General features: G+C 44.0%; 1 protein-coding gene across 1 annotated transcript in view; it reads left to right on the plus strand.

Moving 5' to 3' along the window:
* The window catches only part of cp (ceruloplasmin), a 55,624-nt gene that overhangs the window by 15,264 nt on the left and 16,376 nt on the right, over positions 1–23,984 (plus strand). Inside the window, exons 4-14 of the mRNA XM_072473867.1 lie at positions 735–914; positions 2,060–2,314; positions 2,923–3,091; positions 5,272–5,411; positions 7,590–7,730; positions 10,196–10,416; positions 12,282–12,432; positions 14,559–14,771; positions 16,795–16,999; positions 21,457–21,596; positions 22,008–22,136. Of these exons, the coding sequence (XP_072329968.1) occupies positions 735–914; positions 2,060–2,314; positions 2,923–3,091; positions 5,272–5,411; positions 7,590–7,730; positions 10,196–10,416; positions 12,282–12,432; positions 14,559–14,771; positions 16,795–16,999; positions 21,457–21,596; positions 22,008–22,136 (1,944 nt within the window). The remainder of the gene's footprint in view (positions 1–734; positions 915–2,059; positions 2,315–2,922; positions 3,092–5,271; positions 5,412–7,589; positions 7,731–10,195; positions 10,417–12,281; positions 12,433–14,558; positions 14,772–16,794; positions 17,000–21,456; positions 21,597–22,007; positions 22,137–23,984) is intronic.

Below are 23,984 nucleotides of genomic sequence, written 5' to 3' on the forward strand. Positions count from 1 at the left end.
ATATCTATCCTCAACCACTCTCAGCTCTGAAACAGGAAGTTGGATTATTGAAGATCCATTGCAGACTTGAGTACATATTCTAGACTGACTGTTCTGTGCAATACCGAAGGAGTGTAGCATTGCGAGGGGTGCTAGCTTTCAGGTGAGACAATAAAGTGAGGCATTTATTTTTGCTGAGGCAGAGTTAATAGATTCCATGACATTACTCAACCAAGAGAGGGACGTTTACCTGGTGTCCTATTCCTCATTCACCATAAACAGATTATCTGATCGTTCAGACGTTTGTTGCTTATGGGACTTTCTTGGGCACAAATTGGCGGTCTGTGTTTGTCCGCACAACAATGGTTTCAAAATTAATCCACTGGCTGTAAAGTTAAATGTGATTAATAGATAAAAATAGTGGGATTCTCCTGTCCCCCATCCGTGTGTTTCTCAATGGCGCGCTGTTGCTGGCAGCGGGATTCTCTCTTCCTGCCATTTGTCAGTCCGGTTTTCCCATTGAAGCCACCCCATGCTGCCAAGAGGTCCGCGGGCGGGGGCAGGGGGGGGGGGGGGGGGAGCGCTGCCGGGGCGAAACGAGAATCCCAACGGCCGGAGAATTTAAATGTGTTATGGAGCAAGCTGCCCTTTGGCCTTTCCCATTTTACCCACCAAACATTTACTTGGTTCAAAGGAAGCTGGTAATAGCATGACTGAATTACCAAATTATTTCCACTTCCCTGTTTGATTTCTAGGTGTTTTAACCGGAAAGAAAAAGCAGGGCAGGGAAGCCAATGAAGAGTATGCCCTATTGTTCTCAGTGGTGGATGAAAACTTGAGCTGGTATCTGGATGAGAATATTCAAACTTATTGCACTACCCCGAATAGAGTGGATGTCAAAGATGAAGATTTTATGGAAAGTAACAAAATGCATTGTAAGATACTATTTACAATCTCCTTGATTGTAATTGCTTGATTTCCACAGCACCCTACAACTCATGTTCTCTTTTACACAAAGCCTTGTATCATCCTTGCCAAGCTCCAAAGGTTCTCTATGCCAGCACATACAGAGGAGATCCTATTATGTGCTTTCTCCACCTCCCTGATTAGCCAAGTAGTTTGATCAGCGTCACTGGGAGCAGTGGGTGCTGCTGGACATTTTCGAGAAGCTGTTGTGAATTGAACTTTATGTTATCACTTTAATGTAAATGACACCAAAATCTTGCTGCTCAAATGCTCTGAAGCATCCCCCCTCCCTCCCCACCAACAAAAAACGATGATACATTTGACAGCTCTCTGTTGTGAGCAGGTAGCTTCTGCATGTGAGACACCTCTAATAATGCAACGAGTACAAATTTAAAAATCCAAAACAGAATCAAATAACTCCATTTTGCTAGATTGGAGAACTATTTGAAATGCAAGTTGTAGCTTTTTCTTGTCATTTATCCATGAGATGCTGGCGTCGCTGGTTCGATCGACATATATAGAAAAAAAGGAATGAGTGAGAATAAGTAGAGTTGCATACTTTGCAAGATCGATTAGTAACCAATAGCTTAATCTCTTAGTTCTAAAACACTTGTGGTTCTCCCTGTATAATACATGGACTCAATAGATCATTGTTCTATCAAGAAATGACTTGCAATCAATACTGTGACAGTCTCAGGATAATACAGATCTTCATTCTTATTTATTAAAACAGATGAGCTTTTGAGTGAACACAGATTCCAACGGCTCAGTAGCTCAGTTGTCCCAGTAGTGGTGGGGATACACAAGGTTCAGGCCGTCAGACGTACTTTTAAACACCTCTTTGCAGTTAGTTGGCAGAGGCTGAGAGAAGCTGCTTACCATTTATCATTGAGGTTGGAGTGGAATTGGGAAGAATGTTGCATGTGTTGGGATACCCAAAAGAAAGAGGGATAAAACAAGGTGTTGACAAGGGTGGTTTGAGGTGGCGGATGGTGGTGTTGGGGGTTGGAGCTGGTGGAAGTTTGATAAATGACCAGATTTGCTTAATGCTAAAAATGGACCAATTTTCAAATCAAATTTTGTAAAGGCTTTGCACCCTATTTCTATTTTTCAGCCATTAATGGATATGTCTACGGAAACCTGCCTGACATTTCCATGTTCACTGGTGACAAAGTGGTTTGGTATCTATTTGGAATGGGAAATGAGGTGGATATACATTCTGCATATTTCCATGGACAGGTTCTGATCGATAGGCATCACCATGTTGATACGATCAGCTTATTCCCTGCTACATTTGTCACTGCTGTGATGGTGCCCAAGAATCCCGGAACATGGCTGCTCAGCTGTCAAGTTAATGACCACGTTGAAGGTTTGAAAGTTTAACTGCTCCATCGCAACTGCTTTGTTTTTGCTTGCCCACTTGAAGGATCTCTGCATTGTGTCACCATTTTCACTTCTGCCATCAGCATTTTCCTTTATAACAATGTCTTCTTCTGAGTTAAAATCAAATTTACAAGTACATGGCCCGGATCTGATGGTCAAGAGTGAAGACACAGCACGAGCTGGTGACCTCAGAGATTTAAAGATCTCTGTGAAAGAGCCTTACCTCGCTGTTGCAATGGGGTTTGGGGAACCCACACCTATCGGACAGAAGTAACCAGCAGGATGTCAGTATGCAGAGCCAGCACTCCAGTCTCTGCTCTCTTAGGGGTTTCTAGAGTGGGGCCCCGAGTCTAACACCTTTCTCCTAATGCAAAAATACTGCCACAGAGCCAATGCATACTCCACCTGGCTGTGAATACCCTACATCCCAAGTAAATTGAGGCTACATTATGGTCAACCCTTGCTGAGGCTGTTTAGTATAGGGCTCAAACCTTCAGCTTCTGATTCAGATTTAGGTGTGCATCTATTAATCCAATGACTCACCATTCTGATACAGTACCTGATAATAAACCATGATTATTTTTACGGTTACAGCTGGAATGCAGGCCTTGTTTAAAGTTTTGGACCATGAGAAGAAAACCAAAAAGGTCACCAGTAAAGGGCATGAAAGATGCTATTACATTGCTGCGGAGGAGGTCATTTGGGACTATGGACCATCTGGTTTGGACCAATTCACAGCAAAGCCTTTAGACAGTCAGCATGGGTACGTCTCACTGAGCCGTTGTATATCCACATGTAGGAAATATAGTAAGGCCAAGAGTAAAGGCCAGCGAAAGGAACTTCCAGACGTGTGTTATGATAGGAGGTTGAAGGCATTTGGATATGTTTCTTGCAGATAATCAGCCCAGTGCTCCCTGGGGAAACACTCAAAGGTCTCTGATTGCCCAAGTATGGTAGGTTGGGTCATTCAAATGATCCAGTGGCCCGCCCAGCGCAGAGCCACCTGCTCACAGTTCTTCAATTGGGAAACAGAAACTGAAATTGGTTTGTGTAGACCTGTGATCTTCCACCAGTTTAAGCTGAATAGTCTCTTGGTAGTACAGAACTTGACATTTTCTGTCAATGTTCTTATCAGGACATTGGCAAGAATATAATGTGCAGGAACTCAACAAATGTATGCTGTATGAATACAATATAATGATGCACGAATTTGCAGAGTATTTAATTGCTGATTTCCCACACATTGTATTCTTGCAAATATCCTGATGAGTGCAAGACAAAAATCTTCAACCAAAAAAGTATTTTTCCTGCAATTTAGAAGAGTTTTGGGAAGCATGTGATCTCCCGACTGTTGCTCCATGATCTAGATATTTTCCCCAGGATTTCAAAGCAGGCAGAATCGAGGGAGATGGGGGAGGAAGAGGAAAAGCTTAGTGGACTACGAAGGGGGTCCACACTGAGTTGTAGAAATAAATAAAGTTTTATTGCAATAACTATTATTTACATGGCACGAGGGATGCCAGCTGTGCCTCTCCTCTCTGTCGGTAACCAAACTGGCCAACTTTATGCGATAGTTTAGCTAACATGGTTTAGGGGGAGCTCGTATTCAACGAGGCGCATGGGGAGTTTAATCATTGCCACTTCGTAAGTCTCGTGCGAGTTATGACAAAAAGCATTTCCCACTTTCAGTTATGAACAGCATTTGTTATGATCTTGGTAGAGACCAGTAACGTGCTTATTTGTTTTAAAGCCCCAAACCCCAGATATTTACTAGAAGAATGAAGCGACAAGGTTCATCGTTTAAATCAAAATAATTTTGTGACATAAAAATCAAAGAATATGAATACTAATATGTACATTATCTTAGTCAATTACATGAAAGAAAACACAATGAACACAGATGGGTAGACTTTAAACCAAACTTCTTAACTCAACTTTCCTTCTACACCAATTAGACATACACCCCCAATAAATTCAAGTCAGATATTTATCTGAAAGTGGAAGATTAATCCATTGGCGTGAGTACTGTTTCAAACATTCATATAAGGGCTGAGATTTCTTGGACCTTCCATTTATTTCCAGCAAGAGTTTCCCTTCAAATCTCCTCCAAAAGCCCCATGGTTGTGTTGTGGACTCCCCAAATAACACAGGACCAGCTACCACCTTACGCATAGCTACTTTGGGTCTTTATTCTGTAACACTAGAATCTTGCATTCCAATCTCTCCTCTCAGCATGGCTATCCCAGAAATCAAACTCACTTTAGGAGTCCTTCAGTTAACCATCACTCAGGATTTCAACTGAATCCTTCTTGAAAGAAATGTCCTCACCATGCAACCTTGTGCTAAACTAAACTCAAACTGTTTGATCATGGAAGCACATCCAGGGATTTAATTTGGGACTTAATTTCTGTTGACCATTGTTTTGCAACTTTTTAATCTCCTGGGCAGATTGATCACATGATCATTTATTGACAGTAAAGCTGCTTTTTGTTAGAACTCTTTCAGAGCAGACTAGTTCTTAAATGGACCATCACCCCAACACAAAACATGTTATTTTGTTTTTCCCCAAAAGCACAACGGCCATCACAAATGTTACCATGTGCTGCCAAATTTTACACTGGTCTTAAATGTGACAGCAATGCTTTCCCTGTTTTCATGCCAAGGATCCTGAAGAATGACATGCTCATTTTGTAGGGACCCCCTTAATGATAGCCATAGAATACGTAAGAGTTGCTTCTGCATGAGGAGAAGTTTGAAAGCTCCATAATCACTGTAGGTTGAGGATCCACTTCTCTGAGGAACTAATGACCTCAGATGCTGCCAGGCTTGTCAATTGGAAGGTGGAAATTGACCTGGCAGAAAAGGGAGCAGAGCAAAGAACGGTATTTTAAAAAATTTGGATTAAGTAATGTAACTAATTGCCGTATGTTCCTGTGCCTGCAGAGATGCCGTGGTATTTTTTGAAAAAGGAGAGACAAGAATTGGAGGAAAATACAAAAAGGCTGTTTACAGAGAATACACAGGCGATACTTTTAAAAAACACAAGGCGAGGACACCAGAAGAACAGCATCTTGGAATACTCGGTGAAGAATAAATTGGGAGATTGCTTTAGTTTTATCTTCCGTTGTGAAAAGTGATGCATTTTATCACACAACACTTGACATCTATTATTTTTCGTGTGTACGCGGATGAGGAGATGGGGTCGATCTTCGTAACAATAGTAAAACAGGCAATAGCAAATTAGCAGCTTGTTTTATACTGCGCCGTGGCTTTTATCTTTATTGAAGTCAAAACACTTATAAATGGCATCCCCGACGCGACCCCCCCCCAAGATACCATTCAGTATAAGATGGTCCCCAGGTCCCCCTTCATCCCCCAAACCCTTCCACATAATCACCCCACCATGCAAAAAAATGCCAGCCTGGCACCTTGGCAATGCCAGCCTGGCACCCTGGCAGTGCCAGCTGGGCACCTAGGCAGCCAAGGCTGGCACCAGGTGGCACTGCCAAGGTACCAGCAGGGGCCCAGGGGTGGCTTCCAATCCCTGGGAGACACCCACCGGTGCCATTCCACCTGCTCCCCGTTTTTGGAGACCAGTACTGAATGGCACTTGCCCAAGGTCCCCAAGGTGAAGGGGATAGATCCCAACACCTTGGTTACCTTAAGGAACTGCATATTAAAGTGAGACTAGCTGTCTCACTCTAACATGCAGAATTGCCAAAAAGTGATCTCGCCCACAATGGGCATGCTTTCATAGACTTTCATAGAATTTACAGAGCAGAAGGAGGCCATTCGGCCCATCGAGTCTGCACCGGCTCTTGGAAAGAGCACCCTACCCAAGGTCAACACCGCCACCCTATCCCCATAACCCAGTAACCCCACCCAACACTAAGGGCAATTTTGGACAGTAAGGGCAATTTATCATGGCCAATCCACCTAACCCGCACATCTTTGGACTGTGGGAGGAAACCGGAGCACCCGGAGGAAACCCACGCACACACAGGGAGGATGTGCAGACTCCGCACAGACAGTGACCCAAGCCAGAATCGAACCTGGGACCCTGGAGCTGTGAAGCAATCGTGCTATCCACAAGGCTACCGTGCTGCCCCAATAATAATCACTTATTGTCACAAGTAAGCTTCACTGAAGATCCTAGTCGCCACATATCCGGCGCCTGTTCAGGGAGGCTGGTATGGGAATTGAACCCAGGCTGCTGGTCTTGTTCTGCATTGCAAAGCAGTTGTCAAGCCCACTGTGCTAAACCATACATAAAGCTTGAAGCCTCGCGAAACCTCGCGCGGCGTGGCGAGCCGGATGCATCCCGGGAGTGGGGTCTCCCATCATTTACCAGCCACGTTGGGCCGTGCGCGCTGCTTTTCAGGCACAGCATGGCCCTAGTGGCACACAGATTAGGTACCAGACAAACAAGGCAGAAAAACTTCCATTGTTTGAACCTCATATTGCACCTCTGACAGGAATCCGGTTGCTCCGTGTCATTGTGTTCGAGAATCACTTGAAGGGAAGGTTGTTAAAAAGAACAGGAAGGCTAGTTTGTGATGAGTGAACAACATTCTCCAGCACTTCAAACAAATCTGGATCTCTTTAAGCCCTTTATCAGCTGCTGACACCTAATAGCCCATGCAAATGATCTCCGAGCTCTTGTGCTGTTTGATTCATTTTGCGCTGGCAAATTATGTAAAGGAGCTTTGAAACAGAGAGCTTCTGTAGGGAAAGAAAAGCAGAGTTAATGTTTCAGGTTGCTGATTTTCCATAGAGTGCAGTAATGTACAGTTAGTACTCACACATAGGAATCTAGCTTAGTGCATTAGCCCTTACTTCAAGCCACTTGGAAATTCCGTTTGGATATCCTTCTTTGTTACTTTAAACTTGTTTTGGCTTTTCCCCGGGTTTAAAAAAAAAATCATTTAAACCATCTGGGATGGTGCAATGCAGGAAACTATTAAATGGTGACTTAAACCCAACTCTTGATTTTGAAGCTTCACTGGGCTGGAGGATGAGTTCGATCCCAGTCTGTTTATGAATTAGTTTGCTAAAGAGTTGCGACAGACAAAAGCAAAGTGTTTGCCCATTGTCATTGATCGGGATTTCAGCCTTTGTGTGAAAAAGCAGAATTTCATCGAGACCCGCTCACGTTCTCAGCCACCTCCAGTGTTCAGTTTGTGAGGTACCTTGCACTCGGCAGTTATATAATGTAATCTACAGGAAGAAAATGCTGACTGTGATCACGTTTCTGTCTATAGGACCTGTCATTAAAGCAGAAGTTGGAGATAGGATCAAGGTGACATTTTGGAACAATGCAAGCCAAATATACAGCATGCATCCTCATGGCGTCTCCTATGAGAAAGAGAGTGAGGGGGCCAATTATCAAACTAACACAACAGGTAATTCAGCCTGTAAGCATTTACATGTTGTGGTGATATGCACATATGCATATCTGTATATAACTGGACATAGTTGCACCAATGTATATAACTGTATATAACAATACTAATATATATAGCTGATGATCAAAACAGTCCCATCTCACCTTCGATCCACAGTAACTTAGATATAATTGTCTGTACATAAGTTTGTTGGTTACCTCCCATGTGTTATGAATAAATATGTGTTACAACCATACTTAGATTCTATGCATGTCTTCGTGATCAGGGGAGCCTTAGAATACACATGTCAAAATTATTTGATGCATTTTGACATTAAGGACATTACCACTGTATAATTGACCAGTGCCATGTGGAAATGGACAAGTGTAGTGTTTAAATATAACCAAATAGAATAAAAAGGTAGATAGGTAAGTTAAAGCTGGGGAAATAAACGTCAAAGCCTGAAGCTGTCCAAAAGAAAACGGAAATCATTTTTTTCATGGGGCTTTGTCATTTCTGAGCTAGGTCAGGTCAAATCAGTCCCAAAAATTACCTGTACCATGAGTATTGAAGTTCCTCCTTTATCTGGCCCCTGTGCCCACCTTCCATTCTTACTGTTAAGGTCCATGGTGTCTGTTGCAACCTAGCATGACTTTAGCTGCTCCTTTTCCTCCCCTCTGCTGCCGACATTCCTACTCCTGCCCTTGTGTGCTGAAGCCCCCCTTCCCATCATTCCCAGCCTTGCTCCCGGCATTGCTCCCACTCCCACCCTCGTTCCCACCCCGCCCTCAGTCTTGAAGTCCCTCTTCCTCTTGCCCCTATTCCCACCCTCTTCTCTTACCTTTAAAGTCCCTGGTGTCTGCTGCCAGCACTGAGGTCTTTTCCATGTTCCCGTTCCCACTCTGAGCTCAGACTAAAATCCTGGAATTTCACCCGCTACCTACACTGGCCACTTTATGTCACGAGACGGAGCCCAGTTAATCCAAAACAAGGTGAGTGCAATTGCTGTATTTATTTTATTTTTTGGAATTTATTTTATTTCAAACGTTATTTCACTTATGGGTGTAGGCATTTAGGAAGGTGCAGCATTTCAACTTATAATGTTTTAATGTTTTGTTCTTCGGTGAAAGTCCTAAAGTATCTAACTTTACAGTATTTTAAAATATTTGGTCAGTTATTTTATTTTAAGTTATTTTAGCTAGGAATATGTAGTATGGCACATGTATGGTGCAGTAATTCAGTCTGTATATTTGGTTCTACCGGGCCAAAAATGTCCGATGGAACCTAACTCCAGTTTTAACATTGATTCCAATGGGAAAACACGATTCACTCAAAGTTGTTTCACTTAAAGTGATGATTTTCAGGAATGCGACTACAACTTTAAGTGAGGATTTACTGCAGTCGATAGTACAGGATTCAGTCATGATTTTGAAGCATTGTGAAAGAGTTGTATTATTCATTTTCATCCTCTTTGACCTTTCTGCAGCATTTGACCTTTCTGCAGCGGAACCACCACACCATCCACCTGCAAAATCTTTCATCCATTGTCCACTTCATGGGAATACCTTTAGTGGGGTCCACTCTTACATACCATATCATAACAAGCACATCTATAGCAAAGGTTTCTCTTTTCACCTTTGCAGTGTTAATCTAAGAATCCTCCAGGATTTATCTTAGCTTCCCACTCTCACTCATCTACGTAGTAACCCTCGGCAACAAAATTCAAAGACACGGCTAAACTTTGGGAAGACTAATGCTGTTGTCTTCGGTCAGTACCTTCTTGTACCCTTAACATCCATTCCTAGCCCCTCTTTGGTTACTGTCTCAGGCTGATTCAGACGGTCCTCAAAAGCAGTCTCCTATTTATCCACAACTGGGAATCTTGACTCCATATACTCTGCATAACTTTAGTAATAACTCCCTTCTCTGTCCCTCTCTAAATGCATCAGCTGCTGAATCCCTCATCCATATCTTTGTAACCCCAGACTTGACTATTCCAATGCACTCTTGGCTAGTCTCATCTTTCACCCTCTGTAGACTGGCTAATGTAAAACTCTGCTGCCAATATCTTATCCCATTTCCTCTCTCCTTGCTGATTTGGATTGACTCCTAGTCCTCCAGCTCCTCCAATTAAAAATTCTTATCCTCACTGTTACTATCTCTGTAGCCTCTGACAGCCCTGAACTCTCTGCTCCTCTGCCTCTAGCTTCCGTTCGGTGGCCATTCTTTCATCAGTCCAGGCCTCGAGGTTCTAAAACTTTCTCCCTAAACTCCTTCACTTTTGAGACTTTAGAAAAAACCTTGGCTCTTCCCAGCCTGTTGGCTTGGTAACTACTTTTGCTTGATTGGGATTGTTTCTACATTCAAGGCACCACATAAATACACGTCCTTGTTGCTCTCGTCACTGAACACATTTTAAATGTCTACTGATTTTAAAAAATTTAAAGATGTTAACGGTTTTGAAATTTAAATGTATTCAACAGGATTTGTGGCCCAACTGGCTCGATCCCCTCATGTCTATCCTGGTCATACGTTTATTTATGAATGGAACATTCCAGAGAACTTTGGCCCCGGAAAGGATGAACCAGACTGCCTGACTTGGCTCTATTCCTCCGCAGTGGATTCCATTAAAGACAGCAGCTCTGGTCTGGTTGGGCCTCTCATTGTGTGCAAAAAGAACACCCTTAACTCTCAGGGGAAACAGGTACATGAATTTCATTAATGATCCTCCATGAACTCCTACACTTGGAAAATACCAACACAGTTGAAATAGACTCAGAGTGACAATAACTAGAATTGAATTCATGTATACAACATGTTTCATTCTTAATCTGTGCCAGTGTTGCTCCAATTAGTTATTTTAATTCATGTATGGGATGTGGTCTTCACTGGCTAGGCCAGCAATTATTTTTATTTATTTATTTATTTTTACTAAATTTAGAGTACCCAATTATGTTTTTCCAATTAAAGGGCAATTTAGCATGGCCTATCCACCAACCCTGCACATCTTTGGGTTTCAGGGGTGAAACCCACGCAGACACGGGGAGAATATGCAAACTCCACACAGACAGCGACCTGGGACCGGGATTGAACCCGGGTCCTCAGTGCTGTGAGGCAGCAGTGTGTTAACCACTGCGCCACCGTGATGCCCTAGGCCAGCAATTATTGTCGATCCTTAATTGCCCTTGATAATTGATGGTGAGCAGCCTTCTTGAACTGCTGCAGTCCATGTAGTCTAGCTATATCCACATGCTGTTAGAGAGGGACTTCCAGGATTTTGACCCAGCGGCCGTGAAGGAATGGTGATATATTTCCAAGTCAGAATGGTGGGTGGCTTGGAAGGGTATGTCCAGGTGGTGGTGTTCCCATGTGTCTACTGCCCTTGCCCTCCTAGATGGCAGCAGTCATGGGGTGCCTAAGGAGCCTTGATGAGTTCCTGCAATGTATCTTGTAGATGGTACACACTGCTGCCATTGTTCATCGTTGGTAGTGGGAGAGAAACCTCCCCTTTCCCCGACCAGCAGCATGCAGGGTTAATTCTTCCAGGCTATACAGTGGGAGGTGAGAATTAATTATATTTCCCAGCAATTGGGGCACAGTCAGACACCCCACCCAATACCTCCCTAGTGCTCCCTAAATCATGGCATGGCGGGGTGGGGTGGTTGGACCTGTGGTGGGCACAGCACCATAATTTACAGATCCAGTCACCTATTTCTTATGCCCATAGGTGACCTATAAAATTCACCCTATGCTATTAAACCAAGGCTCCATCTTTCATATGGATGTAAAAAATATCCGCAATGGAGATTTCCCTTGTGTACTAACCAATAGTTATCCCTCAACAAACATTACCAAACCCCACCCCCAACCAGCAGATCTTACCATTATCACATAACTATTTACGGGACATTGCTGCATGCAAATTGGTGCAACCGTACCTACACATTAAAAAAGATTCATCGGTTGTAAATAAATTTGAGAGGTCCCAAGGTAGTGAAAGTCACTCTATAAATTCACGGCTTTCTTTCTGTTACTTTGTACATAGAACTTTAAAAAGTAAGATGGAAGGATTACCCCATCCCATGTTCCCTGCCCCACCCAGCAGCCTGTGTGTCACTTGGCATCTTGTCACAATATGCAAATGAAAATAGGTACCCAAAGCGAGGAAGAGGGGATTCTGCATCTCGCCATTCAGAAACCTGAATTCATCAATCTATTACAATGTCTATTGTGTGAGACCTCACTCTATGCAGGTTTTGATGACTATATTAGCTTGGTGTTGGGGGCGTGGTTAGCTCAGTTGGCTAGATGGCTAGCATGTGGTTAAAAATAATGCCACCACCATGGGGTTAGATCCCTGTTCCGGCTGAGGTAGAGATAAGACCGCTCGCCCTGGCCCCATCATAAAATGACAGTATAAGGCAACCCTCAAATCAAGGATGCAATCTAAAGGATAGAGAAGCTGGTGTTGAGAATTCGATGGAAAGTGTGACTTTTAATACACAGCAATAGTCATAACAAAATAGATCTGACTTTAAATGTTATGTATTTTCGTTGACCCTGACACAGAAAAATGTGGACAAGGAATTCTATATGCTGGCGACTGTGTTTGATGAGAATCTCAGTTGGTATTTAGATGACAATATCAAGATGTTTACCACTAATCCCAAAGCTGTAGATAAAGAAGATGAGGATTTCCAAGAGTCAAACAAAATGCATTGTAAGTCTTTGATGAGACGAGTGTCATAGCAATGGCCAGTAACATGCCTACCAAGGAACGGAATATTTTGGTTATAATTTGAAATTCACATGCATGAAATAATGCTTGAAAATGAGTTACTAGTTCAGTTAGAACTTAATTTAAAGATTTGGTGGGAGATTCTTCGGGTCCACTGGCTAGCGGCAGGATTTGCGATGGTTGAATCGGACATTGGGCAAAAAACGGGTTTTAAGCCTGCTGCGAGTCTCCCGGTCCATCCCGTCCGGGTTTCCCGACCAGACCCGACAGGAAAATGCAAAGCCCTCATTTGCATTAATTTGAATACAATTATCGGGTTAGATGTCCAATTCAACGGCCTGCTGTGAGGCTCCTGCCCCCCAGCCGGGGGTTTCACTGGCGTGAATTGGTGTAAGTCCTGAGAAATGGGGAACTGGTGTTTTGCACTCTGAAGAAGGGCAAAGGGGGTGAGTTTCATGGAAAGAGGAGGTACAGGGCAGCACTAAGAAATGAAATGAATGAAATGAAAATTGCTTATTGGCACAAGTAGGCTTCAAATGAAGTTACTGTGAAAAGCCCCTAGTCGCCACATTCCGGCGCCTGTTCGGGGAGGCTGTTACGGGAATTGAACCGTGCTGCTGGCCTGCCTTGGTCTGCTTTCAAAGTCAGCGATTTAGCCCTGTGCTAAATCCATTCCAGGAACCTCTTCAGGACAGAGACAGCCTCTTTAAAAAAAATCTATGGTTAGAAGGAACAGCTGCTCAAAAGAAGAGGTACTTCAGAGTTAAGGAATCCCTGTAGAGCTATATAAAAATGGTAATTCTCCATTTGAAACAGACTGGACCTGTCAATCAAGAGGCTTTTAAAAGGCAATGCTCCATGAAACTGAATGTAAACATTGCAGTTCAAAGCTTCTAGGCTTCTAGGCATGCACATAAGCTTGAAAAAGATAAAGGGCAATGAAATTGACGATGTGAAAGACACTTCAAAGGTTTCCACCACATTAAAGGGAAGACTTTCAGATTATTCTCACAGATCTTTCATTTTATCCTGCTGCCAGACAGTTAAATGGTTTAAAGGCTGCAAATGAGAAGATCAGCCAAATCGCCCCCATCCCACAAAAGACCCCTGCCCTGAGCCCCTCCAACCTTTCTCAAGCCCCCTGACCCCCCACCTTCCCTGAGGGATCCCCCATAACACCCTGGAAGAAAGTGTTGCCCACCCTGTTGCTCGCCCTTGAAGTAAAAGGTTGGCACTGCCAAGGGGTGGGACCTGAAGGGGAGACTGAAGGTAGGGCAACTGCCAGTGATTGGGGGGGGGGCGCCGCTCTGATCTCTGAGGAGCGGGAACTGTCAGCAGACAGGCCCAGTCCTTCTCAGGGCCAACCTAAAGCCCAATCATGTGAAATGACACATCACCGTCCCTCATAGCGGCAGCAGGAATCATGCCGGTTTTCCCACTGGCAGGAGCACTTAGTCTGCAAACTTGAGAATCGCAGCCTTAGAATTTATAGTTATAATTTATTTAAACATATATTCATTTTCAAAATAATTCATTTCATTATCTGGATGCTCATTTTGGCTTGATGTATGTATAGTCCGCGATCAAAAGCGTAGGCAGGATTTTTACGGCCGTCCCCACTGGCAGGATCTTCTGGCCCTGCCGATGCCACAACCCCCCCCTCCCCGCCATTTGTTCCCCGGCAGCTCTGCAAAATGTTTCGGTTTGAAGAATATACGCAATTTTGTCAGTTTGAATCTGCTTCCATCGTACTTTCAGGCAGTGCGTTCCAGATCGTATCAACTCACTGACCAAAACAAAAAAATCAATCTGGCACCTACCCACCTTGGATTCTGAATAGCGTATTCAACATGTAATAGGAAGAAAATGTGACCAATAACTCGATATAAGCAAATAAATACCCTTGCGCTTTATCCTCCAATGTAACTTTTGTTACATTGTATAATCCAATATTTGACAGAGGACACTATCCATTCAAACTAACAAAATAGATTCATTCTGATGGGAAGATGGGTTTTGTTGTAATGGTTTAGATATTAAAATGGGCTGAACAGTATTGCCCTTTTTATGGAAGCTTCCTCATTTTCTTCTTTGGAATGTGATTTTAGCAATCAATGGATACATGTACGGAAACCAGCCAGGCTTGGAGATGTGCAAAGGAAATACAGTATCCTGGCATATGATTGGTCTTGGATCAGAAGTCGATATCCACGGGATTTATTTCCAGGGCAACACATTCCTGAGCCAAGGAACCAGAAGAGACGTTGTTAATCTGTTCCCACACACCTCACTCACGACTAGCATGAAACCTGACAGTCTAGGTAGAATATGTGTTCGGAATATATTGTATTTATGACCAATGGATTATAGTGATTTTGTAGGTGGCACTTTTAGTAAGGGTATACATAAATCCCTCTTTAAGAAACTAGAAAGAAATTATACCTGATATTGGAGAGGTCTAATTCTCTTTCTAAAGTAGAGAAAACCCCAAGTATATCAATGCAGCTACCTCACTATCATAACCTTTTTTGTCTCTGTCCCCTTTATTGTGTCTGCTCAGATCACTGCTTCTTCAGTTTCTTCACAGTTGTCAAAATCTCGGAACTCAGTCCCTCACAGTGCTGTCGGTGTACCTATGCCATGTGGTCTGGAGCCGTTCCAAAACGCAGCTCACCCCCACCTTCTCAAAGGCAGTGAGGGATGGCATTCAATGCTGGCCTAGCCAGCGAAGCCCACATCCCATGAACCAAAATATTTGAAACGTTTTTGTCGCTCATCTGTACACTTGGATTATGCTTCCTTGGATGTTCCTCGTCCTTTGGACATCTTCACTGTGTGATAAGATTCCTCCACAAATTTGTTCTTTTTCAGTATTTTAAATCTGGTTAACTTTTTTCCCCCTTTATTCTTTCATGGGGTGTGAATATCCCATTTGCTGCCCATCCCTAATTACATTTGAATTGAGTGGCTTACTTAGCCATTTCAGAGGGCAGCTAGGAGTTGACCACATTGCTGTGGGTTTGGAGTCATACATAGGCCAAACCAGGTAAGGATGGGAGATTTCCTTCCTTAATGGGCATTAGTCAACCTGATGGGTTTTTACAACAATCGGCTGTCGTTGCCGAGATTAGATTTCCATTCCAGACTTTGTTTTATTAATTAAACCTAAAATCCATCTGTTGGGGTGGGATTTGAACCCATGACCCCGAGGTATCAGCCTGGACCTCTGGATTACTAGTTCAGAGGCATTACCACTACAACATCATCTCTTCCCATAACATTACTTCCCAACACTCCTCCCTTTTTTTCCGACAATTTATAGTCTTTTTTGAATTAATATCTATTCTTCTCTCGTTTTGCCTGTTCTCCTCTGCTTCACTTCTCTCCTGAATTTTCAAACCCAAATTTTAGATATTTAGTCACTGCTCTTGAATCATTGGGCCTTCTTTCACATGACTATTTAACCTTGGTAATGCCCTGCATAAATTTCCTAACTTCTAAGTTTGTAATTCAACCTACTGCTCCTAACAACTGCACGCAAGAACGCAGTGCAATTGAGTTGTGGTATCCAAGGTTGAATATCGCCGTGGCCACCTTGTCAGCTATTGATCTATATATATAGTAATAAACCTGCAGATTCCCCAACAGTATTGCTCGTGGTAAATTGGTCGATATGATCTACCTCTTACCTCTCAGCTGTGATTGTGTTGTTGATTTTTCTCTGCCATTCTCATTCTTTCCTTTCTAATTGCTTCACACATTGTTCTCTGCTTCTATTCATTCTCTTCCCTTCTTTAGGATGTAGGAGGATGAATACCAACACTTGTAGGTCGTATTTGCTGGTGGCAAGTGGAGGGCAAGGCCTGGTTGTAGACTGTAGGAGCTGCCTTCACACTCCCTCTCACTTTACCAAGTCCATTTTGCTTCTTCTACAATTCTTTGCTCCTATTACCTTCCATACTGTTCTCCTATCTGTCCAACCCCTCTTGATAACCCCCCTCCTTGTTCTTATTTATCCTCAACATTCTTCTCTTCGTACTGAGCCCTCATGTCCTCATTAATCATTTCCTTTCTTCATGTTATTGATAGTTTTCCATTATCACTCAAAGCCAAAGGCAATCAAGGTCAAGTAGCTGTCTGTATTGAATAGATCCCCACATAGACTGGCAGAGGCAAAACCTGTGAATAACTTAAGAAGCAATCGGGGGGGGATTACTCATCAATGAAAGTCAAAGGAAATTCTGAAAGTGTTCCAGTCAGATCACACCGTCAATACTGCGTCCTGTTTTGTTACATCATTTAAAGCATCCTTGGAATCGTTTGACCATTTGCCTTTTTGTGCAGGAGTATTTGAAGTGGTCTGCAGGACAACAGATCACTACGCTGGAGGAATGAAGCAGTTTTACAAAGTGAATAAATGTTCCATGTTTCAATTCCTTGATCTGTTTTACCATGAAAAGACATACTACATTGCAGCTGTCGAAATTGAATGGGATTATGCACCTTCAAGAAAATGGGAACTGGAAAGGCACCACATTCATGAAGAAAGGTATTTCTTAATCACTGAATAAGGAAATGCAGGACGAGCCACTGAAGTGGTTAAGTGGGGTGCCTGCTGTGGGCAGGAGAGGACATAGGATTGTCAAAAGAACAAGGGACAGATGAGGTGATATTTCTTTTATGCCGCAGGTTGTTGCGATCTGGAATGGGCAGGCTGAAAGTGTGGTGGAAGCAGATTCAATAATAACTTTCAAAATAGGATTACATATATATTTGAGATGGAAACATTTACAGGGCTATGGGGAAAGAGCAGAGGAGTAAGAGTAACTGGACAGCTCTTCCAAAGAGTCAATAAAATAAGCCAAAGGGTCTCCTGTTCGATGTGAAACACCTGGTGAATCATGACATTATTATAACTTATCTTTTGAATCTTTGCTGCTTTTCGCACAAAAACACAATTGGTGCAGCATTGGATGAGTATGGCATGAGATCAATGTAAAGCAGTGACGGACAACCTACGAGAGTGAGTGGGCCCCATGAGTGGCCTTCCTTTAGCTCAGTGAAGTCAGACTTGTCCACTAACCAAGGCCCCATGGATAAGATTAATACACACTGAATATTTCAGAACGAGTTATAGAAGATTCTTAATCATTGATATATTCATCGAACTATCATAAACTTTAAATGGTTAAAAGCAAAATAAAAACTTACACTTTGGATAAATACTTACACTTTGGATGCAAAGGGAATACACAGCTCATACGGGCAATGTTGTGAGCGATCAGCACGCACCTCACTTCACTTACCCTTTCTTTACCGGTAGGAATAAAACTACACGGACGGAAATCAATGACCCTGCACTTGGGCAACAGTCAACAAAATGTCTTGTGAGACGCACTCAGAACCCAAATGGGCCGCATGTGGTCCCCACCACTGGTTCCCACCACTGATGTCAAGTTAAGCTTTTTCTACACTGATGCAACCATTAACATTAAATTTTTAAAATCTCTATTGAATGGACCATAACACAATAGAAAATGGATTAAAACGTCCCAAACTAATTTCCCTCTGATTTACTCAGCAAGGAGAGAGGAGGGGAGCTTGACTTCCATCAGTTTAGCTGGATTTGAAGCCAGAAGTTAAACATCATTATTCCAATCAACTATGCAACCCAGTCTCCTGGAGGGATGAAATTACCTTTGGGATTGTAATAGGCTAGTTAATATATATAGTTTATGTCCCTATTAAAATATTACTGTTCCAGAAACTGGACACACACTCAGTAACTAATGCACTCAAAATTGTTCTCTTTAGTGCAATGGCTAATGAGCATATCCAAATAGGAATTTTAGCTCTCTGAAGAGTTAAGTCTTTAAAGAAGTTGATTCAGAACAATGGTCTTACCGATATATTAATGCTGGTAGCTACTTTTTAGAATGTAGCTATCTCAATAATATTGTGGTCGTGCTGCATATAAAATCTATAACGTCATGGTGGAAATTCTGATCAATCACCAGTCATGTCTCACTGTACAATGTTGGCTTCCAAAAACAGATTTCCACAATCATTAAGGAACACATAGCCTCGATAATAATGAGGAAATGTTCTTTTCCATATTAGGAGGTGGGATCAGCTAGCTGGAGCAAAATGAAGGGGGATAAGGAGGTTCAGATCATGTAGAAATGTGAAGAGCTGATGAAGGATGAAAAAGCTTGTTCATTGATTATTCTTCTCTCACTATTTTTCACCTGCCCTCCTCTCCTCCAGGTTCCTGCTTCGTTCTGAGATATGGAGCTATAGCCACACTTTGGTACCTCGCTTAGGTCAAATGGTTATTATTTATGAGCGAGCTTTCACAATAACTGGTGATGGTGCATTTAACTATGTGGAGAATTATTAAAAAACCCAGACCTGACTTTGGCCTGGCATCATCATCACAAATGCTTCTGACAGGGATTACAAGATAGCGATCGAGGCAGGATTTTCACTTATGAGTCGGGACCCTTACCTCGGGGTTAAACTGTGTTGGGAACAGTAATCCAACATCCGTTTTTGCTGAATCAGTAAATAAGTGGCCTAAGGGTGCACTAACCATCCAATTAAGGATGGTTGGCAGATGCTCCCAAACTGTAGGGCCAATAGGATGTTCTCTGGTGATGACATCATCTGAAGTTGGAGTAGTCAGTGCCTGCAGGAGAGGGAGAGGGAGAGAGTGATCGATAGAGATCCACACAATTGAGGAGTCCTCTGAGGACCAGGTGAAAACATTTAATTAAAAAATGCTAAAGGCGCCTGGTTAATCATCATGCAGAGGCGCCCACTCCACTGGAGAGCATTAGTCATATCCATGGACAGGTAATGGGGGGACCCTAACGATGTGAAATGCATTCTTCCGGCTTGTCTAACTGACCACCTTTCGGTCACTGTGTGGGGTCCAAGGCAGGAAGAGGCCCTTAATTACCTCTGTTGGTTCCTGTCGCTTGCTTTCCCCAAGATAGCTCGGGACAGGATGGTGCCTGCAAAATGGCATGCCTGCAGACAGCATGACCTTGCGTACCCAGCCACCCCCAGCTCTTACCCTCAACAACCACCATAAATCCTTCCCCAAAGAGAGGGAACCATGGTCAATTTTCCTTGTTCCTTATCCAGGCTGCTGTGGCCTATTACAATGCCTCATGCTATTCAGTCCTCTCGGGAAAGCTGAGCATCAAGCCTGGAATCTCTTGTCACAATCTGTGGAAATCAATTACATTTCTTGAACCACAGGCAAGATTTAATTCACTTTTTTAAAAAAATAAATGTTTTTCGTAAAACTGGAAACCATCAGTTGGTAGTGCGAATTTTCCTTCCAAATGCTGGACCAGGAGAGAAGAGACTTGTCGGCTGCACATCCGGCTTTTCTCACCATATTGTCCAGCGCTTAGAAGAACACAACCCTGGAGGGTGTGCCACACGGCATCAAGTTGGCGGGAGGGGCCTGGAAAAAACGGCAATGTCAGGTTTCCAGGCATCAGGGTGCCCATTAAAAAGGGCGTCCCGATCTCGGTTAAAAAAGAGGAAACCCTCACCCCACATACATACGGGGAACACCCCCCCCCTCCCCCCCCCCCCCCCCCCCCCCCCCCCATCGAGCTCCCCATGGACGACCACTGATACTGCCCCCTGGCACTGCTCTGAGGTGGCAGTGCCAGGGAGCAATGCTGGGGTACAGCTTGGCAAGTCCCTCTCCTGCGGGTTGTGCTTACCTGTGTGCCATCGACTGGTTCCCTTTGTCTGGTTCACTTGTTGTGAACTTCGCCAGTGTGACGGAGATCCCAGTGTGGCCGACGATACAGGGGGGGACACACCGCTAGGATTTATTTATATGTTAATGTATTTAAATGAGGTCTCCGACTTTCCAAGGTGGGAGCCTTGTTATGTCAATGGCTGGGGATGGGGAAAGTCGGGTCTCGGGTTCTCCCCAGCAAGATTCGCAGTTTTGGCCTCTCGCTGGATTTTGCGCCAGCGTCGTCATTTACGCCCGTGGCGAATGCGGGTGCAAATTCCCGGCGACCATATTTTTATTGCTTCATAGTAGAAAATTACACTTCATGGTGAGGCAAGGAAGTTGATATTAGGAGGCATGACTAAAAACTTGGTCAGTGAAGTGGCATTTAACAAGGGGCTTAAAGTAAGAATGGGAGGTAGAGGGACACAAATGTTTACGGAGGGGATTCAAGAGCCTACACTCTGGATGATTAAAGGTTTAGCTGCCATTGGTGGGTTGGAGGGAGTGGAGAAGGAAAGGAGGCCACATCCAGAGGAACATTGAGTTCTTGAATTTAGGGGCGGCACAGTGGTTAGCATTGCTGCCTCACAGCACCAGGAACCCGGGTTCAATTCTGGCCTTGGATGACTGTCTGTGTGGAGTTTGCACATCCTCCCCGTGTGTGCGTGGGTTTCCTCCGGGTGCTCCGGTTTCCTCCCACAGTCCAAAGATGTGCAGGTTAGGTGGATTGGCCATGATAAATTACCCTTAGTGTCCAAGGATGTGTAGGTTAGGTGGGGTTACAGGGGTAGGGCAGGCAAATGGGCCTAGGTAGGGTGCTCTTTCAGAAGGTCGATGCAGACTTGATGGGCCAAATGGCTCCCTCTGCATGGGGGGAATTCTATAGTTCTATGATACAGGAAGGGATGAGGTCATGAAGGGGGTCTGTGCACAAGGATGAAAGTTTTTAATTTAAGGTGTTGCAGGACGTTGGAACCAATGCAAATGAGTCTGGGTACAACATACGATGCATGCAATACAGATTTGGATGAGTTTAACTCCTCTCATTTACTCTCACACTCCATTCCACTGACTGATGGGAACCTTTAGTCATGGCCTCAAGTGATCTCTTGGCCATCAGACAACAGTGGATGCCCCTACGTACCCCAGAATTAGACCTAATTCAACCAAAGTTACATCACTTAGAAGCGCATTGTTTACTTTGATTAAATTGGGAATTTCTCTGCTTTCAACTGTAGTCCTGGAGAGCCTTTCGTAGTGCGAGGAAACCTGACCATTGGTCCCAAGTACAAGAAAGTTGTCTATCGGGAATATACTGATAAAACATTTACTAAACAGAAGAACCGAACCACAAATGAAAAACATCTGGAAATTCAAGGTACTTTGCATGGTTGATCAATAAACGTTGTTGTGTCATTGTTAATTTATTATGTACAATTTTCTCTATCATAATGATACTTACATTTTATATGGTTTATCTCAATGAGGTGCTTTAAGTGAAATGATTGATATTATATGAGTAAACATTGCAACCATTCTGCATCAGTAATGGCTCCCATCTATTCAAATGGTAAAATTCAGCCTCGTGTTAGCATACCATTTGCTTAATTAATCCTTCCAACATCATTAATTTAGTTCGGTTTCGCAGAATCTTAATTTGGTGTTGCAGAAAATAATGCGAATGTTGTACTTCAGAAATGTGTACATCGGGGCTTGTTTGCTCATGGACCAGAACGTGCCAATGCTTATACAGTCCAAACTTTGTAATCTTTGTTCCCTCCTCCCGCAGGCCCACTACTTCATGCAAAAGTTGGTGATAAGCTCAAAATTGTATTCAAGAATCTGGCCTCAAGGCCCTATTCTATTCACGCACACGGAGTGAAGACAGACAGTCCAACAATAAAATATACTCTTCCAGGTAAAGCCAGCTGATGTTCCTGCCCTCCCGCAATAGCCTATTCTACAATAGTGTCCTCTGAATACCTTTTGGCTCAGATCAACGGTAGGACCAAGTCTGAGATCAGGTGTAATGCCTGTTCTTTTTTAAAAATATATTTTTATTGAAGTATATGTAAAATTTTATAACAATAACAGAAAAAGAACAGTAAACATTAATAGACATTTCCCCAATCAGCTCTATCTTCACAAACCACATGAAATAACATAAAATAACCCCCCCCCCCCCCACTCTCGGAAAGCTGCTACTGCCAACATTTTAAATTTCTCCAAGAAAGTCGACGAACGACTGCCACCTTCGGGAGAACCCTAGCATTGATCCTCTTAAGGCAAACTTTATTATCTCGAGGCTGAGAAACCCAGCCATATCATTGACCCAAGCCTTTACACTCGGGGGTTTTGAGTCCCTCCACATTAAAAGGATCCATCTCCGGACTACCAGGGAGGCAAAGGCCAGAACGTCGGCCTCTTTCACTCCCTGAACTCCCGGGACTTCTGACACCCCAAAGATCGCCACCTCTGGACTCCATGGACATTGCCTTGGTAAACCCCTGCCAGAACCCTCCAAGCTTCAGGCATGCCCAAAACATATGGACATGGTTTGCTAGGCTTCCCGTACACCTCACACCTTCTACCCCGAAAAACTTGCTCATCCTCGCCACCATGTGTGCCCGGTGGACCACCTTAAACTGGATTAGACTGAGCCTGGCACATGATGAGGAGGAATTGACCCTACTTAGGGCTTCCACCCACATACCTGGCTCTAACTCTCCTCCTAACTCCTCCTCCCATTTGCCCTTAAGTTCCTCCATCGGGATTTCCTCCGCCTCCAACAGCTCCTGGTAGATGTCCGACACCTTCCCCTCACCCACCCACACTACTCTATCCTGTATCTCCCGTGGTGGCAGAAGCGGGAAGGCCACCACCTGTTTCCTCAGGAAGGCCCGCACGTGTAAATATCTAAAGCCGTTTCCTGGCGGCAGTTTAAATTTGTCCTCCAGCGCCTGCAGACTGGGAAAGCTCCCATCGATAAACAGGTCATCCATCCTTTTGATACCTGCCCTCTGCCAGCTCTGGAACCCGCCATCCATCCTGCCCGGTGGAAACCTGTGGTTATTACATATCGGGGTCCAGACCGACGCGCCTTCCATCCTCTTGTGTCTCCTCCACTGCCCCCCAGATCTTCAGTGCCGTCACCACCACCGGACTTATGGAGCAACGGGCCGGCGAGAACGGCAGAGGTGCCGTTACCAGCGCACCCAAACTGGTGCCTTTACATGACGCCGCCTCCAGCCACTCCCATGCCACCCCCTCCCCCAATACCCACTTCCTGATCATGGCTATATTGGCCGCCCAGTAGTAGTTGCAAAAGTTCGGCAACGCCAGCCCACCCTCCCCCGACTGCGTTCCAGCAACACACTCTTTACTCACGGGAGATAATCCCGAGATGATCTTAGTCACCCACTTGGAAAAGGCCTTAGGGATGAAGACGGGAAGGCACTGAAATACAAATAGAAATCTGGGGAGGACCGTCATTTTCACGGTGTGTACCCTCCCCGCCAGTGACAGCGGGAGCATGTCCCATCTTTTAAAGTCCCCTTCCATTTGTTCCACCAGCCGGGTCAAATTAAGCTTATGCAACGAATCCCACTTCCGAGCCACCTGTATTCCCAGGTAGCGAAATCTCTTCTCTACCCTCTTAAGCGGCAGCTCACACAGTCTCTTCTCCTGCACTTTAGCCTGGATCACAAACAACTCGCTCTTCCCCACGTTCAGTTTATACCCCGAAAAACTGCCAAATTCCCTCAAG

This window comes from Scyliorhinus torazame, chromosome 14 (assembly GCF_047496885.1).
Source record: "Scyliorhinus torazame isolate Kashiwa2021f chromosome 14, sScyTor2.1, whole genome shotgun sequence".
Classification (NCBI taxonomy): domain Eukaryota; kingdom Metazoa; phylum Chordata; class Chondrichthyes; order Carcharhiniformes; family Scyliorhinidae; genus Scyliorhinus; species Scyliorhinus torazame.